This window comes from Perissodus microlepis, chromosome 15 (genome assembly GCF_051167445.1).
Source record: "Perissodus microlepis isolate ML-2025 ecotype Zambia chromosome 15, ASM5116744v1, whole genome shotgun sequence".
In the NCBI taxonomy this organism is placed as follows: Eukaryota; Metazoa; Chordata; class Actinopteri; order Cichliformes; family Cichlidae; genus Perissodus; species Perissodus microlepis.
The window spans coordinates 2,617,646-2,637,368 of NC_140475.1; the positions used below are offsets into that span (position 1 = coordinate 2,617,646).

Here is a 19,723-nt window from a genome sequence, read left to right on the forward strand (position 1 = left end):
CCTCCAAGCAAGCTCATCGCTCAGCACACTCAATTAAAATGACTCTGCCTTGTGCACAGATATGCTTCTTAGCTGACTTGGTTTTTTTTCTTTTTTTCCTTGTTGCTTTTCATCTGCTGTTGGGTCTGCAGCTGAGCAGGAGTGAGATGAAGTAAAACAGATAAGTGTGGAGTAGCAGTTATTTGTCACGGGAGTAAGCAAATTATTATTCTATAATTTATTTATTTGCTTGACTGCTGAATTCTGGATACGTGTGTGGCCACGTATATGGATGTTATATCATATATATATATATATATATATATATATATATATATATATATATATATATATATATATATATATATATATGTTAGTGCTGTCAAAATTATCGCGTTAATTGTTAAGATCAACGCGAAATGTTTAACGCGTTAAAAAAATTTAACGCTGATTTTTTTTTTTTTTATTAATTTCCTGTAATCTAAGACCTTTAAACTCATGAGCACCTCTGGAGGAGGGGGCAACAGTGTGCTATGCTGGCGTTTGGCCTGACAAAAATGATTAGAAGAAGAAGAAGTGACAGCATGGACGAGGGCGGACTTTTGGGTGGAAAGTTTCTCTTTAAGAAGTTGCCTGATGGCTTGTTGGACAAAACGAGAGTAAGATGCACAATTTGCAAAGCTGAATTCAAGTACCACAGAAGCAGTTCATCACTGGCGTATCACCTGAGAGCAAAACACCCAACTGAATCCACCTCTACGGGACCTCGCCAGTCTACGCTTCAGGAGTATGGTGCTCGTGGGCGAATAACAAAAAATGTGAGAGAAAAATTAACCAATTCCTTGGTTGTTTGGATAGCTAAAAACTGCCGACCAGTTAGCATAGTAGAAGATGATGGACTGAGAGAAGTCATTCGTGCTGCATCAGGAGATGAGTGTTACAATCTGCCCTCGAGAGGAACCATTGTGTCGAGACTGCACACTTTGTATGGGGACCAGAGGGCTCAGCAGTGCAGCAAGCTTGTGCAAGTAAGGAACGTCGCTCTCACCGGAGACCACTGGACTTCGGTGAACAACGATAATTACTTGGGGGTCATGGCGCATTTTATTGATAACGACTGGACTATGCAATCGTTTGCACTAACAGTGAGTAAAACTGAAGAGAGACACTATGCTGAGGCGTGTGCTGACCATTTTCTGAATGTTGCAAACGAATGGAAAATCAAGGACAAGGTAACCACGCTTGGCACCGACAGTGCTCGTAACATGGTTGCAGCCGCCAGGCTACTTCCATTTGAACACATGCCCTGCATGGCCCACATTTTGCAAAGAACGGTCACAGTTTCTCTTAATGACAGCGCATTTGAAAGGGCTCTGGCCAAATGTCGCAAGATTGTTGGACATTTTAAGCATAGTCCAGCAAACGCTCAGGAATTAAAGGCACAGCAAGCTGCACATGGACATCAAACAGAACCGCTTGTTCAGGACGTTCCAACAAGATGGAACTCCACCCTAGAGATGATCAAGCGGATCCAGAGAAACAAATCTGGGCTGACCACCATCCTGACTCAACAAAACAGCAAGGTGACCATGTTGACTGACCAGGAGCTTGACAGACTGCAAAAGCTGGAGGAACTACTGGAACCTTGCAGGTAAATCATTTTGTTTCTCATGATTGTGTGTCTATCTTTGCGTTCTAGCTTTGTTTTCAAGTATGTTCTCCACCTCTCTGTGTATTTTCATATGTGGTATTTATGTTTGTCTCTGTGTGATTAATAGAAAAATACAGACTTGATCTTTCTATTGCAGATATGTTACCGAACTGCTGGGGGGAGAGCGGTATGTCTCCTGTTCCATGGTGTTGCCAGCCTTGTGTTTGTTCAGGATTATGGAGCCCTCAGATGATGACCCAGTCTACGTTTTGAGGTTTAAGAAGGTTTTTACCACAGACCTAGCTCAGCGGAGGGACAGCAGCAATCTCACATGGCTGAAGATCGCTACTGCCCTTGATCCCAGGTTTAAAGACCTTAAATGCCTTTCCAAAGATGAAAGAAGAGAGGTGTGGGCATCAGTACATGACCTTCTGATGTCAGAGACGGATGCACACCAACCATCTGCTCAGACAACAGAGGAACCCTCACCAAAGAAGAGCAAGATGTCCATCTGCTTGCTGGCTTCTCCTGATTCAGATACAGAGGAAGAGGAAGATGCTATAGACTGCTGTCTGAATCTGTACAAAGCAGAGCCCAAAACTGACATAGGAGAGTGTCCACTACAGTGGTGGTTAAAGAGAGAAGGAGCACATGCCAGGCTGGCACCTATTTCACGCAAGTACCTGTCAACCCCTGCAACCACAGTGCCTTGTCAGAGATTATTATCACTCTCAGGTCACATCATTCAAAAGAAGCGTGCTTCTTTGTCATCAGACAATGTAAACAGAATAGTCTGCCTCAGTAACTGGCTGAGTGCAAAGAAGGACTAAGCCAGATCGCTCCTTTGAAGTGAAAAATGTTCAACATTCTGGGTTTTCAGCCGTGTCTCTTTGTGTTTTAAATACTGAGTTTTGTGCACCCTTTCTTGTTATGATATTCACTTTAACCTGTAGGCCTGGGTTCAGTCACTGTTGATGGCCTTAAAGGTTTTTTGTAAGTTTTCATCAATCTTTAACACAGTGAAAACTATTAAAATTCTCTTTGAATTTCAGCATACATTCTTTGTGTTTATTCTGCATTTACTTCATTGTGTTGCATAAATGTCTGTTACAATCTTAAAATATAAAGAATAAAAAAATGTAATTGGAGCCAGGCTATTAATCAACTAATTGCGATTAATCGCAATTAATAACAGAAAATTGTGAGATTAGTTAGTTAATTTTTTTTAATCTATTGACAGCACTAATATATATATATATATATATATATATATATATATATATATATATATATATGATGCTTGACATCATTTTTGTTTCTCCCTGAAATGTGCTGAAGAGGAGGAAAAAAGGAAATAAATTGTACTTTCTAAGACTTCTGGAAGCATCCAAATCTTGATATTTTGAATGTGCTTGCTTAATTAGTTCAATAAATTTGACCCGATTTAATTAGCTCATTTTCAGCAGATGAAGCCTCGGTAATAGCCATTATCAGTGGACCCCAATGCAGCTTTGTAGATAGGAGAGAGCAAGAAAAGTGAAATGTTTTTAAGGCAGGGGACTGCGCTTGAACACCGAGGAAGTCTGGTCGAAAACATTAAGAGTTGTGCTTCAAAGCCGATATCTCAGCCTCTCCGTCTCGCTTTCTCTTTCTCTCTTTCATAGACCTCTGCCTTATTGAGGCTGACAATGGACAAGAGCGGCATGGTGAAAAGTAATTATGAGGAAAAACTGCATAGCTGCCCACGCAATCATCTGTGTCAGAGGCCACACAACAAAACACAGGGCTTGCTTAAATGAGCCTGACAAGCCCAGAGAATATTAATTTTCGCTCCCTTGATTTTATCTCCTCGAACATGTATTATTAAAGCCTTTCTCATCACGGCCGCGATATGGAATTGATGAATAGTCGTCCAGATTGGCATTGTGGTTCCTGGAGGTGTTTATGTGATGCGGACAGAAGGAGGTTGGGCTCGAGGTCAGACACACATACAGTAACGTGCATCCACAGTGCCTTCCGGGCAGGTAACCCTGCAGGAGCTGGCCTGAGAGGTCTGATTGGGGTGCTGACCAAAATGAGACGGTAGACGCCCCCTCTACCCTAACAGTAAATGGCGAGGACACAGCTTGTAATAACCACCACTTACGTGCAGTCACACAGACGTACACAGAATCGGCTGCACGCAGCAAAGTCCAAAGAAGTCAGAAGTTAGAATTATAGGTTTGCCGTCCTGATTGCAGACCCCTCGGAGCGCACAGGCTCTGCTGGCACCGTGTAGGCACACACAGACTCATTACAGCCCGTTCAAGCCCAATCAGTGCAACTCTGGGTTTGGAAAAAGATCATAGCAGGTGTACCTGTGACTACAGAGCAGAATATTTACTTCAAATAAGGCACTCTCCTCGCTTCCTCCCTACTTTGTGCCATGCAGAATGCTAAGAGGCACACAGCAGCGCTTTCTTAAGAAGTTAGGCACGCAAAGGTTAAAATGGAAGCTTGTGAATTTCCACAGGAAGAGGAGCAGGTTGCGCCTCTAAATGCACAAATTACAACGCGCTGATATTTTTGCACCATGTCAAATATTGTTCCGAAAATATCACAGCAAACACAACAGAGCATTGTGCTGCGCCGTCACAGCGAGCCATTCTGGAACAAATGTATTGTGACTAACAGGATGGTACACTGTGTTAATGTCAGGAAAATCCATTTGAATTATGTAAAGCAAACTATATGGTGTGAGATCATAACGTATTCTGCTAGCATCATTATGCAGGGTGGGGGGGTGGAATGGAGATGGCAAATAACGTGCTGAATCTGTCAGATCTCCATGTATTAAACATATCATTTCCCTCCTTATGGCCCCTACTCTCGCATCCCAGTGCAAGTATCAATCTTGGTTGTCAATCTCCACTGCTGGAGGGTTACATGAGCACATAATGTTGCTGGAATGCTGAACACACACTTCCAACAAGTATACACGTACGATACACACAAATGAAGATACGGTTACACCGGAAAACTACACGATGATAAGAGGCTTCCAGAGCAGCGGCGGACATGACGGGGAGGAATCTCTTCTTTCATCTGATATCACAACAGATCCCAGTGAGTTGAACCCAGTGTAGTAGATGTAGAAGGCCGAAAAGATAGGAGAGGAACATGATGCAGCTGAACTTAATAGCAAAGCTGCTGTTCATTGAGTTGCTCTCGACCGCATCCACACTGACATCTCAAAAGTAAGTTCAAACTGTAAATGGGGAAAAAAACTCAGGACCCACTCTGACGTCTGTGAGTGATCATCTCTGTTTGAAAGTAAGATATATACGAAATTTTAGAAATGCAATATTCACTTTCTTAAACTAACTTCTTTTTACTGTAATGTCAGTGACTCAAAGAGGATCGATTTATGCAAAGGGGCTAAAATATATTTATTATTATTTTGCACTTAAGTGAGAAGTATTAGCCAGATTTTATTTTTTGATATTGAATGACGGCATCTGTCTTTCATTTCACACCTGACTGCAAAAAACAAAAACTATGATGACTCATTGTCTGAGAACAATGGACGATTGTAACATTTCCAAATTGTGTCTGCTAGTATTGCTTGGCTGGACCACACAAGTAGACTAATCAAATACACATGAACACATGAATATCCACCTGTGAACCTGCTCATACTGTAATAACATTTTAACATTTTAAAGCCTTTAAAGTCAATCTGAGTCAGTCTGCACCAATGAGAGCAGCTTGTCTCTTTGCAAGAGGGGACTTGACTCAACTGGTTGCAGGTGCTTGTATTCTGGGTATATATTCCTATTGAAACAAGGTTGATGAGCACTTATGTCAATTTGATAACCAGCTGTGAGTGGTCGCAGACCTGGTCCCGGTCTTTGAAGCAACCATTTCCAAAATAACTCTAATTTACAGACACAATAATTTGTCGCAGTCGGCAACCAAATTTTTATTATTGTGACACAAATGATATTTTCCTATAGAGCCTAACGTGCACTTAAGGACATTGTTCTGGTCGAAAGAAAACAAAGTAAAAAAAGCCCCAAACCTCAAAACAGTACACACCTGTACACATGTTAAATATTACTACATTCACACTGTTTTCTTGTTTTGTTTTGTTGTGTTTTTTTAAAGGGGAGTTATTACACAGCAGTTTTTTAAAACATAATTCAAACCAAAACTGTTCCAGAAGTTTCAAGCTAAATTGCATTTCCGCAGTGGGTTTATTTACTACAAATGATATTGGGGGAAAAACAGGAGGGATACAATATATTACTGCGTTTCCTATTATTATTAAATCAAATGCTGGTGTTCACACAACACAGCCTACTTTATTTGACGTATCAGCTGCTATCACAGAACAATCTCCTCCGCTACGTTATCTATCCCCTGGCTTCTTCACAGTCAATAAACCCCGGGATAAGTGTCTGCACTCTAAAGCAACTTTCCATCTTTTGAAACCATATTTTCATTTCAGTGAGTTAAAAGTAAAGCTCATTACTCTTTTAACATGTTTCCAAGCAGAACAAATAGGAGCGGTTCTATTGTTTTGGGACTGTAGAGACTGGAGAAAAGAAACAGGTTAAATTTTAAATAGAAATTTCAATTACGATATGGCACTACTCAACATTTTAAAAATGAAAATCAGAAAATCCATGCCAATAACTGAACTTTTGAACCTCAAGCTTTTCAGCTGGAGTCATTTATGTATCCTTGAAATCCCTGCAAGAGCTTGCCCTTGCTGAGAATCCTCCCTAACAAAGCTGCACATCAGTATGTATTTCTGGGTAAAGAGGTCAGGAGGTATTTGCTAATATAAATTGAACTATTCAGATAGACTTAACCTTGGGAGACTGAAATTTTGCTTTAGTTCACAGCAGCCCCCTCAACCATTTAATCCTCATACACAGAGATTTACATACCCCACTTGGATTCGAGCAGACACACATCAGTCCTGTTTCTCTGGAACAAACTGCGTAAAAAGTGAACAAAGGCACACGCACGCACGCACGCACAGCCGCCACGTGCTGGGCTAACGTGTCCTGGGGATACAGAACATGCGAAGGATAGCAACACTGCTGAGCCCAAACAAAATCAGCCAGCCCATTAAATGAGGCGTGACTCAGGAATCGAGCGTAATTTCTCTTGATGGTGTCTCAACGTGTTTTAAAGTCATTTATATAACGACGGCGATGATTCACAGAGGATGAGAGCAGAAATGGAGCAGAAAAAGAGCATATTGACTCTGTTGAGGGTCCCAGGAATTATGTCTCCAAACGTACAAAGAGGCAGTTAGCAGAAGGTCAGCATCATGATGTAAGCTCTGGAGGTCAGCGCTTGTGACACTGTAGCACCAACAAAGTGAAAGAACACCCGCTTCCCTTCTTTTCAATTAGTTTTTACAGCACACAGCTGTAAAAATGCAATTCGAGCACACATCCCCCGTGTTCCTAACCCCCAGCACCGACGCTCACACATGGCAATGAATGTCACGTGACACCTTGAGGTGATAGCGGGAGGACAAATATATATACGGCACAGTCTGCCCCCTCTGTGAGTTTCAAATACGAAAACAGAAAGAATAGAAAGGAGGAGAAAGTTCCTACAATAAAAGACCGCAGTCAGCTGCAAAAACAAAAAAAGAAGATCTTTGTGCTGTTTCTCAAGGAGGCTCCACGCACGAGCTAGCAGAAGCCAGGTGGCTTTGCTCAAACCACCCAATCACAAAGGTAGAGATTAAGGAATCGCTAGAATCCTCCAACATCCAGGGATGTCCTGTGTGATTAGAGAAGCTTTGATAGCAGCAGTGCTAGTGGAAATACAAAATCATCACTTTTTTTGTTATTCACACTGGGTGCTTTCATTTAAAGCAACCGGGAATACAATTTTAGCACAGGCTGCCCTAGTTGGAATTGCATCTGGCGCTAGAAATCTGATATCTATGGATTTTCAGTCAGATGCTTATTGCTGAAACATGCTAAATTGCTGAAAATGTAAAATAAATAAAAAGGGGAAAAACATGAGATGAGGAGTCCATTAGTTTAGCAAGGTAGAAGACCAAAATACCTCAGCTGAGGAGGTTATTTTTACATGAGTGCAGGGGTGTGTAATTGCAATGCCAATCTTCTGGATGTAGCAGGAACTTAATTCTCACTCTTGGAACTTTAAATGAAGCATTTTGTGTAACTGTGATAGAATAGTGCAGATGCAAAACCTGAGCTCCCATTGTTGGCATAAAAAATTGCTTTAAGGTATCCACGGCCACTTTGCAAGAACAGTAATTATCTATTCCGTCACATAAATCTGTCTGCAGTGTTTTATTGTGCGCCGGCTGGCATAAACTTAAGGATAAAGATCAGATAACTATCAGGCACTAACTATAAAAATGATTTAGAAGGGAGAGTCACCTGCACTTTGCTCGGGATATATAACTCCAACTTTACCCAAACGAGATTTAAGGTCACTTATTAGCCCATGAACGCTCAGCGTTTGATGCCTCTCAAGGTTACTCATACAGCTTTGATTACGTACCTCCCTAATTATGAGCCGTGGTGTCGAACTGCATCGTGACCTCTGACCTGTTACGCAGTATCCTCATAACGGAACCAGCTCTGCTTTTTGATTTCTTCCTTTTCTTATTGTTTAATGAGCACGGTCACATGTAATGGATGTCATCGTCTCGCATCCTTCTCAGAGCCTAAGATGCACCAATCAATGCAAGTCTGACAAGCAGCATTACCACCAACATGCATCACATTACTAACAGCGGGCAGCTAATAATATACAGGCGATAAAGCATTGATCTTCTGCCAGGAATATAGAATTAAAAGTGAGTGTGCGTACAAACTTACACCGGTCCATTGCTGTGGGCATGAACACACCCCTATTTAGTTTCATTAAATATGTCCATAACTTATGACTCAAGCCCTTTTCAGACAGGGACTATATAACACTGCTGGCACCATCAATCTGTAAAAGTCACAGCGTTCTGTCATTTAGACTTGGGTCACTTTTACATTACTGCTGCTCATGGCTTTATGTGCAAATAACACTAACAGATAGAAATACAACATCTACACAGTGCAGTGTTTTCCACATACAGACCTATTTTGGGCAAGCTGCCCAGATATTAACCTTTCCCAATTATGTGTAGGGGACTGAAAGAATGACAATCTTCTTGCTCTTATTTTGAAATTTCCTTGCCAGGTTGCAGTTTTAGCAGAGCTCATTATCTTTCAGCTCTACCACAGAGAGAGTCTTATTCTGTGTGTGGACATACTGTACTTGCACTTTCCTGGACTGCAGCTGGCAACTACAGACCTGCTCAAGGGATTTACTGCAGCCTAGAAACCCATACAAACTAGAACCTGCAGCAGGTGAACTGACTCATGTGTGCTACGCTAAGCTCAGGCAGCTATGATCCAAGACAGCGGAGCTCAAAATAATCAAAATCAATACCGGATGCGTTTGATCTTCATCTAATTCAAAATTACCTTATTTTTTCTTAAAATGGTCCATTTCTTAGTGTAAACAATTCCACCACTTTCAGAACGGGGTCTGAAGTCATTGCTTGGTGTTCGCTCGCTCTGCGGTAGAGTATCACTTCCTGTTCCTGCTCAAACACAGTGGTATTTCTGAGTAGCTTATTTGCTTAGCAATTTAATTAACAACTTTTAAATACATTCTTCTTTCATAGTATAATCTTCACGTGCTTCATCCGAAGCACACTTTCTGTGTACTCACTACCTAATTTATAGCCAAAGTATTCACTCACTGTCTCTGTACTGTTTCGCTAGCTTAGCTTAGCTCGTAGCCGACTCGTTAGCACCATGGCTACTTCACCTGTCCCTCCTGCACTTTCTTGCTCATTGTGTCAGATGTTTAGTTACTCCTCGGCCTCCTTTAGCAGTAATGATATCTGTAACAAATGTAGCATATTTGCAGCTCTGGAGGCCAGGATTACTGAATTGGAGACTCGGCTTCGCACCCTTCATTCACCCGTAGCTAGCCAGGCCCCTGTAGCTGGTGCAGCCGAAGATAGCGTAGGTCCCGCTAGCTGTTCCCCGGCAGACCCCAAGCAGCTGGGGAAAGAGGGCGGCTGGGTCACGGTGAGGAGGAAGCATAGTCCTAAACAGAAGCCCCAGGTACACCACCAACCCGTTCATGTGTCTAACCGTTTTTCCCCACTCGGTGACACACCCGCCGGGGGTCAAACTCTGGTAATTGGTGATTCTGTTCTCAGACATGTGAAGCTAGAGACACCAGCAACCATAGTCAATTGTCTTCCAGGGGCCAGAGCAGGCGACATTGAAGGAAATTTAAAACTGCTGGCTAAGGGTAAACGTAAATTCAGTAAAATCATAATTCACGTCGGCAGTAATGACACCCGGTTACGCCAATCGGAGGTCACTAAAATCAATATTGAATCGATGTGCAACTTTGCTAAAACAATGTCGGACTCTGTAGTTTTCTCTGGTCCCCTCCCCAATCAGACCAGGAGTGACATGTTTAGCTGCATGTTCTCCTTAAATTGCTGGCTGTCTGAGTGGTGTCCCAGAAACGATGTGGGCTTCATAGATAATTGGCAAACCTTCTGGAGGAAACCTGGTCTTGTTAGGAGAGACGGCATCCATCCCACTTTGGATGGAGCAGCTCTCATTTCTAGAAATATGGACAAATTTATTAAACCCCCCAAAATATGACTATCCAGAGTTGGGACCAGGAAGCAGAGTTGCAGTCTTACACGCCTCTCTGCAGCTTCTCTCCTCCTGCTACCCCCCCAAAAACCCATCTCCATAGAGACTGTGTCAGCTTCCAAAAAGACAAAAAACAAACTAAAAACCAGCAACAAACAACTTAAACATAAACAATTACAAAGAAAGAACAATACAGTATCCACATCTGAACCAAAGAGTAACACAGTGAAATGTGGATTATTAAATATTAGGTCTCTCTCCTCCAAGTCTCTGTTAGTACATGACTTAATAATTGATCAACAAATTGATTTACTCTGCCTTACAGAAACCTGGTTGCAGCAGGATGATTATGTTAGTTTAAATGAATCAACACCCCCGAGTCATTCTAACTACCAGAAACCTCGAAGCACAGGCCGAGGGGGCGGTGTGGCAGCAATTTTTCACACCAGCCTATTAATTAATGAAAGACCAAGACAGACTTTTAATTCATTTGAAAGCCTGATGCTTAACATTGTCCACCCCAGCTGTGAAACTCAGAAACCAGTCTTACTTGTTACCATCTATCGTCCACCTGGGCCTTACACAGAGTTTCTGTCTGATTTCTCAGACTTTATATCTAATTTAGTTCTGAGCTCAAATAAAATAATTATTGTGGGTGATTTTAACATCCATGTAGATGCTAAAAATGACAGCCTCAACATGGCATTTAGTCTGTTATTAGACTCAATTGGCTTCTCTCAAAATGTAAAAGAACCCACCCACCACTTTAATCACACTCTAGATCTTGTTTTAACATATGGCATAGAAACTGAACATTTAACAGTGTTTCCTGAAAACCCTCTCCTGTCTGATCATTTCCTGATAACATTTACATTTACAATAATTGATTACACAGCGGTGGAGAGTAGATTTTATCACAGTAGATGTCTTTCTGAAAGCGCTGTAACTAAGTTTAAGAATATAATCCACCCACTGTTATCATCTTCAATGCCCTGTACCAACACAGAGCAGAGCAGCTATCTGAACGCTACCCCAACAGAGGTCGATTATCTTGTTAATAATTTCACCTCCTCACTACGTACGACTCTGGATACTGTAGCTCCTGTGAAAACTAAGGTCTCTAATCAGAAGTACCTGACTCCGTGGTATAATTCTCAAACACGTACCCTAAAGCAGATGACTCGTAATCTGGAGAGGAAATGGCGTGTCACAAATTTAGAGGATCATCATTTAGTCTGGAGAAATAGTTTGCTGCTTTATAAGAAAGCCCTCCGCAAAGCCAGAACATCTTACTATTCATCACTGATTGAAGAAAATAAGAACAACCCCAGGTTTCTCTTCAGCACTGTAGCCAGGCTGACAAAGAGTCAGAGCTCTGTTGAGCCAACCATCCCTTTAACGTTAACTAGTAATGACTTCATGAACTTCTTCACAAATAAAATTTTTATCATTAGAGAAAAAATTACCAGTAATCATCCCACAGATGTAATATTATCTACAGCTACTCTTAGTACCATTGATGTTAAGTTAGACTCTTTTTCTCCAATTGATCTTTCTGAGTTAACTTCAATAATTACTTCCTCCAAACCATCAACGTGTCTTTTAGACCCCATTCCTACAAAACTGCTCAAAGAAGTCCTGCCATTGATTAATTCTTCGATCTTAAATATGATCAACCTGTCTCTAATAATCGGCTATGTACCACAGGCCTTCAAGCTGGCTGTGGTTAAACCTTTACTCAAAAAGCCATCTCTAGACCCAGCAGTCTTAGCTAATTATAGGCCAATCTCCAACCTTCCTTTCATATCAAAAATCCTTGAAAGAGTAGTTGTCAAACAGCTAACAGATCATCTGCAGAGGAATGGTTTATTTGAAGAGTTTCAGTCAGGTTTCAGAGCTCATCACAGCACAGAAACAGCTTTAGTGAAGGTTACAAATGATCTTCTTATGGCCTCTGACAGTGGACTCATCTCTGTGCTTGTCCTGCTAGACCTCAGTGCAGCGTTCGATACTGTCGACCATAATATCCTATTAGAGCGATTAGAACATGCTGTAGGTATTACAGGTACTGTGCTGCAGTGGTTTGTATCATATCTATCTAATAGACTCCAATTTGTGCATGTAAATGGAGAGTCCTCTTCACCCACTGAGGTTAATTATGGAGTTCCACAGGGTTCAGTGCTAGGACCAATTCTGTTTACATTATACATGCTTCCCTTAGGCAGCATCATTAGAAGACATAGCATACATTTTCACTGCTATGCAGATGACACCCAGCTCTATCTGTCCATGAAGCCAGATAACACACACCAATTAGTTAAACTGCAGGAATGTCTTAAAGACATAAAGACCTGGATGGCCGCTAACTTTCTGCTTCTTAATTCAGATAAAACTGAGGTTATTGTACTCGGCCCTGAAAATCTTAGAAATATGGTATCTAACCAGATTCATACTCTGGATGGCATTACCTTGGCCTCCAGTAACGCTGTGAGGAACCTTGGAGTCATTTTTGACCAGGACATGTCCTTCAACGCACATATTAAACAAATATGTAAGACTGCTTTCTTCCATTTGCGCAACATCTCTAAAATTAGAAATATCCTGTCTCAGAGTGACGCTGAAAAACTAGTTCATGCATTTATTACTTCCAGGCTGGACTACTGTAATTCATTATTATCAGGATGTCCAAAAAACTCACTGAAAAGCCTTCAGCTAATCCAAAATGCTGCAGCAAGAGTACTGACAGGGACTAGAAGGAGAGAGCATATTTCTCCTGTTTTGGCTTCCCTTCATTGGCTTCCTGTTAAGTCCAGAATTGAATTCAAAATCCTGCTCCTCACATACAAGGTCTTAAATAATCAGGCCCCATCTTATCTTAATGACCTTGTAGTACCATATCACCCTATTAGAGCACTTCGCTCTCGCTCTGCAGGCCTACTTGTTGTTCCTAGAGTATTTAAAAGTAGAATGGGAGGCAGAGCCTTCAGTTTTCAGGCCCCTCTTCTGTGGAGCCAGCTTCCAGTTTGGATTCAGGAGACAGAAACTATCTCTACTTTTAAGATTAGGCTTAAAACTTTCCTTTTTGCTAAAGCATATAGTTAGGGCTGGACCAGGTGACCCTGAATCCTCCCTTAGTTATGCTGCAATAGACGTAGGCTGCCGGGGGATTCCCATGATGCATTGAGTTTTTCCCCTTTCCAGTCACCTTTCTCACTCACTATGTATTAATAGACCTCTCTGCATTGAATCATATCTGTTATTAACCTCTGTCTCTCTTCCACAGCATGTCTTTTATCCTGTCTTCCTTCTCTCACCCCAACCGGTCGCAGCAGATGGCCGCCCCTCCCTGAGCCTGGTTCTGCCGGAGGTTTCTTCCTGTTAAAAGGGAGTTTTTCCTTCCCACTGTCGCCAAAGTGCTTGCTCATAGGGGGTCATATGATTGTTGGGTTTTTCTCTGTATCTATGAAGCGCCTTGAGGCGACTTTTGTTGTGATTTGGCGCTATATAAATAAAATTGAATTGAATTGAATTGAATTGCTGCAGATTGGCGACCTGTCCGGGGCTGGGATAGGCTCAAGCCCAACCATGACCCTAAATTTGATAAGCGGGAGGAAATGATGGATGGATGCGTTTGTAATCTAAAAATAATTATAGAGGGGGAAATGAATATATAATATTCTTTAATCACACGCATACATCCAGCTGTGCACATATAAGAATATGGACCTCTAGCACGGCATCCATAAGCAGAATGTAAACCTGTGGGTCACGATGCAGTAAGTTTCATGTGCTCTGTGCAAAAAATGTGAGAAAACATCAAACAACACAATATATTTTGAAAGTTGTACAGGGTGGGCCATTTATATGGATACACCGTAATATAATGGGAATGGTTGGCTTCACGAAACTTAGCAAGCAGTTTGCTGACTGTAGCATGGGAGATGGGTGGTCTCGTAGGGGGTCTTGCATTGAAATCTGCTGCAATGACCCGGTTACTGCGTTCACCAGATATCAACACAATTTCAATCCGCTCCTCACGTGTTAACCTCTTCGACATGTCAATGGCTGTGAACAAAGAGAAACTTGTAAATAACTCATGAAAGAATCAAGTTACGTTGAAACCAAGCACACCATTGTTTTTCTTGTGACATTACCAATAAGTTTGATGTGTCACATGGCCCTCTTCCTATTGAAAAAACAAAAGTTGTATCCAAGATGGCCGACTTCTAAATGGCCACCATGGTCACCACCCATCTTGAGGAGTTTGCCCCCTCACGTATACTAATGTGCCACAAACAGGACTTTAATATCACGGTGTATCCATATAAATGGCCCACCCTGTACTTTAGAAGGATTTAAATCTGTAAGACAAAGACAGAAAACTACATAGATGAAATATGGCAGTCGAGCTCTTTGTGCTTCTCCTTCATGTAACGTCACCCAGTGTGTGTTTTGCACATGCATGTCGAACAGTTTGCAAATGTGCAAATTCTTGATGCTGCATGTAGAGAATAAAGCATGTTTATTACATGTGACTGCTTTCTTTAAATAAAGGAGCGCTGTGTTATAGAGCATCAGGGTCAAAACAGTGATGTGCAGCTCACAAAGATGCACTGCAGACAAGTGCACCCGTATTTTATACGAGCCTATCCATTAATGTGACTGAATGCATTCAGACTAGAGCTGTGGTGAAAGTGATATGTAAATGTTGCTGGATCAGACCCAGTAACATCAGTTTGTTCATGAAGCTGAGACGTTTAGACGCGGTCAGGATAAAAAAAACAGGTGTATGACTTAAACAGGTGTGAAACTGTGCCATGTGGTAATTGGCTACTGTATAGTGAGCGCTATAATAAACTGTGATTCGACAGCTGGGAAAAAGCAATATCATCTCCCCATCAATTATTCCTTCACAGATTTAGAGTGTGCAAGAGGATACAGATAGAAGTGGCAAAAAGCAAGCAGAAAAGCTAGAGGGTTTACATCTCTGCAAATGCAAAAAAAAACAAAAAACAAAGTCTCCGGGGAAGACTAATCACTTTCATTTTGCATCTCTGAAGAATTAGCCCAAGTTAAACAGACCCACACCACCACGGAGGCAGCAGAAAGCAATGCTAGCTGCAGATATGATAATGGATGTCTTTCCCCTTGAGGTTGTTAAATAATTATCTTGTCGTAGGTTTAAGAGCACATGTTTAAAGTAGGACGTTCCATCACTCCGGTCTTAAGCAGTTAAAAACGAAACGAGTACGTGTGTATCGTTCTTTTTAAATATGTACATTGTGAGACAGAACGTGTGAATGAACATGCTACATGCTACATTTATTATTCACAGGCGCGTCAACAAGTTTGAAAGTGGCGTAAGCATGCTTCTCTGTAAGGGATTAGAAGGATGCTACTTGATGCGTCATTAGGACAATATGCAGCTGATCACTTTCAAAATGTCTAAATCAATATTTCATCTAAAAGGGATATTACTCGTATTCGTCTGCAAATCCGTAAGCTGTCAAGACTTTGAGCGCTGACAAAACTGAGCCTTCCAAGTGTCTGCCTGTCACTGTAATCCCTAATAACAGAGACCAAAAGAAAGAGCCATGTTTCCAATTTGTGCTCTGAGAAAAATCTTCCCTTACATCCTCTTCTTCATTTTCCGTCTCCTGTGCCCTTTCCGGGGGTTTTTCCCCTCTCGCTGGGCTTTACTCGAACAAATCATTAGTAACACATACTGCTGTTTTTCTCTGTGTGAGCCAGGCTAATTCTGAAACACTCATTATACCTTCTCTCTCTGACTGCCTTTCTTCTGCCTCACACAGACCTTCTTCCTCTTCAGGCCCTGACCTTCCTCCACGCCAGGCTGTGAGATAGATCACTGTAAAAGCCGCCTATCTCTGAGGGGTCGCCTGTGGTGAAGGACCTGCTTGGCAAGGGTCGAACCAGGGCCACAGACCGATCTCCGTCTAGGGACTAGCACTCAGAGTCTGATAAGAGGTCTGTTTCCCTGCCAAGAACCTGCTGACACTTTCAGCTTGGACACACTCATATGTTCCTACTTTCCATGTTCCCCCATGTGAGTTCTCCCTCTTTGTTTGATATAGACTCTTTATGTGTTTTCCAATCTCTTTTCACTGGGTGTCAGAACAGAGCAGCGGATGCTAGGAGCCCACTGCAGTGCATGGCAGGCGGAGAAAAAGAAAGAGGGAGGGTAGCAGATGCTTGTGACAGTGTGGGGGCGGTAATGAGGGTCCCTACGACGGGCAGACAATCAGTAAGGGCCGTGTACACAGCCCACTCGCGCACACACACATGTAGAACAGCGAGGGAGTAATGGGCTGGCAAAAGCCTGGGGCCAGTCTCACTGACACATACGCATTCACCACACACTACATGGTGAATAATAAAGAGGGAAACCACCACCATCACTGTCAGCCGCTCGCTGAGCAGAATAAAACCAGCCGAAAGTGTATTACCTGCACCATTTTTGTAAAATAATTATTTAGAACAAACAAACACCTCGGCCCGGCTGGGGTGAGTCAGCTCAGTGTGGAGCAACAGTAAACGGAAGAGAGGGGAGGAGGGAGGACTTTCTGGCTCCCTCAGCCGTTCTGTCTCATGCCAGGACGGCACATATGACATCCCAGTGTGCTCCCCGAGCCTGCCTCTAATATGCACGCAAGGCCTTTCAAAAGCATTACCTGGGCGATGGGAGACACTTTTATCCTGGCAGACGTTTCAGTGAGAAGGAGGTTCGATTCACCGAAGCAAAGGCGGAGAGGAGGGAAAACAAACGGTACTTGCAGAGCGCGGGGTTCACGTTGCCGCAGAGACATTTCAAGAAGTGGGGCAGAGGAGAAGGCTGCGTGTTGAAGTGAACGAGGTTTGAAAATAGCCCGAGACAGAACAAAGACGGCACAGCTGCTAAAGTGAGCGTGCACAGAGCATGTAAATGCGAAACACCTAAACCCGAAGACGCGCGTGCCAGCGCCGCGACTACACACGCTCGGCTTAACCGTCGCAATGCAACCCTCGAGTCCGAGCCAGCAGCACGCCGGACAGCTGCAGCCGAGAAAGATTGATTACAATCAATTATGTCACCACAGGAAGTATTTGTTTGGCCGTTAAAGGCCAACTGATCAATGCGCCGAGCTAGATTTGGTTAAGATAGCTGTCAAGCAGAGAAAAGCGAGAGAGCGGTTAAACAAAATGATATATACAAAGGACCTCAGCAGTGTAATGCTGCGTCTGACGCGATGATTACTCTGCACTGCATCGTCGTGACCTTTGGAAATTGCTCGTTATATTGAAGCAGTGCTTTTTAGCAGAAAAGATTAACATTTCAAATTTGAACCGAGAGAGTACGTTTTTCGTCTGCGAGGTCCAGCTGGTATAAACATGCCAACTAACAGAGCAGTGTGCCTCGTTTTGCTTTGTAAAAACAGCGATAAACTTATGATGACCCCCCCCCCCTCCCTCCCTCCAGCCCCCCTTTTTTTTCTTACTTCTTAAAAAGTTACCAAGACACTAATCATGGCTGAAAGAGCACACTGGCACCGCACTACCACCTAAAGTGGGTACATTTGTGTGTGTGTGTGTGTATTGCAGGGACTTTAACCTGCTTGCACACTAACTCATGGCGACTTGTGTCACAGTGGGGACCTGGACTGCTTTTTCAAGGTGGCTTGGTTTCAAGGTGAGATTAGAGATTGGTTTAGGGTTGAGCTTTAGGGTTAGGTGTTGAGTTATTATGGTTAACGTAAGGAAAGGGCTCAAGTAATGCATAATGTCAATGAGTAAGCCTACATAGAATGCAAGGTGTGTGTGTGCACATGTGTGTGTCTGTGTGTGTCTCAGCTCATAACTTGTATTTGTCATCTCAAGACTGACAGCAGTCACTCTGGGTTACTCTTAGCCACAGTGATGTATTTGACCCTGGTGTTTATCCTAGCCTCTCTCTCAAAGATGTGAAACCAGAGTGACACAGTTACAGACAAATGCAGTACACACACACACACATTCAATAATACACATTTTCCTGTTCCCTCTGCTTGACGCCTGGGAGACAATTTGAAACGGTTGGTCCGTGGACGATCAGCTCTCTGCTGTAATTGGGTCCCTTGTCACCCAGCAAATTCATGTCAGCATTGGTCACATGGGATACTAATCTAAATGGCATCAGTGTCCTATTTGTGTGTGTGTGTGTGTGTGTGTGTGTGTGTGTGTGTGTGTGTGTGTGTGTGTGTGTGTGTGTGTGTGTGTGTGTGTGTGAGAGAAGAAGACCCATGGAAAGCAAGAAAGGTGCAGTAACTTTGAAGAGCAGAGAGAGAGGGTGCTTTCATATTATGTGCAGGGTTGTCACTGGGCTGTACTGTAGCAGGGCCCTGCTATGAATATGACAACTGCACACACAATGTGGTTTACTTATTTTCCATTAGTCCCTAAAACATAAATACAGAGAAGGTAAAGTACGGGCAAAGCTATGGCTGATCATTTTACTGCTACTTATTTTGTTCATCTTCTCTCTAAAAATTTCAACTCAATCATTTATTGTGTGATTTAGAATACACAGCCAGAACAGAAACTGGGCGACATTACAAGAGTTAGACATAATCAGATAAAAATTAAAAGTCATTTTCAACTAAAGTCTAAACATATATGAGTGCTAATTTTTTAACTAGCTTATTTTTGTTGTCTGCAAACTGTTGTCAGTGAATTCTAGTAACTCATATTCAATGTATTTCCAGTCCAAAGACAAAACTCAAGTCTGAATGTGGTCATATGCATGTTTGCAACCGCCGACATTCATGTGAATCCACATTTCCTTTGCTCTAGAGCAGCAGCCATACCTGAACAAGGTACATGAATTTAGATAATAAAGAATAAAAGGACAAGGACTTAGTATAGTATGTAAGAGTGCTGTTATGTGAAATTAATCAACAACCCTTGAGCAAATCAGGATTACTTATTCATCCAGGCCATTGTATAATGAATATAAATGATGACCTTTAGAGAGGAAGCTTTTTTCATGTCATGATTCCTAAAGCAGGCTGAAGATGAGCCACTTTAGTGGAAATATATGAAAATATAAAAAGGTAATGTTTCATTACAGGAAAGATAACAGAAGACGGGGATGACGGGGTTTCACACACCTAGACTGTCACGATCCTGGGTCTTATGACCCAGTGTTTTGAGTTTTAGTTCATTTTGATGTTTATAGTATGTTTAAGCTCATTAGGTCTCCTATGTTCATTTGCTTATTAGTTCCCCCTTGTGTTTCCAACCCATGTTAAGTCTCCCCTGCTCTTCATGTGTTTCATGTCTGTGTCTTACGTTGTCAAGTTCTGGTTGTCATGTCTGCGTCTCATTATGTTTCCTATTTTATTTTGAAGAG

The 19,723-nt window shown here is 42.2% G+C and overlaps 2 protein-coding genes across 12 annotated transcripts in view; one reads left to right on the forward strand and one right to left on the reverse strand.

Moving 5' to 3' along the window:
- Positions 1-19,723, reverse strand: part of nrxn3b (neurexin 3b) — a 329,334-nt gene that overhangs the window by 153,257 nt on the left and 156,354 nt on the right. The gene's annotated exons all lie outside the window — the stretch shown is intronic.
- Positions 342-2,542, forward strand: LOC146371401 (E3 SUMO-protein ligase ZBED1-like). The gene is made up of 2 exons (XM_084953188.1): positions 342-1,630; positions 1,788-2,542. Exons 1-2 carry the CDS (start codon positions 513-515, stop codon positions 2,458-2,460), a joined length of 1,791 nt encoding a protein of 596 aa, XP_084809314.1. The 5' UTR covers positions 342-512; the 3' UTR covers positions 2,461-2,542.

Coding starts and splice junctions, on each gene's coding strand:
- LOC146371401 (XM_084953188.1), top strand. CDS start 513: ATGCTGGCGTTTGGCCTGACAAAAATGATTAGAAGAAGAAGAAGTGAC. Junction 1,631..1,787: donor GAACTACTGGAACCTTGCAG/GTAAATCATTTT, acceptor TTTCTATTGCAG/ATATGTTACCGAACTGCTGG.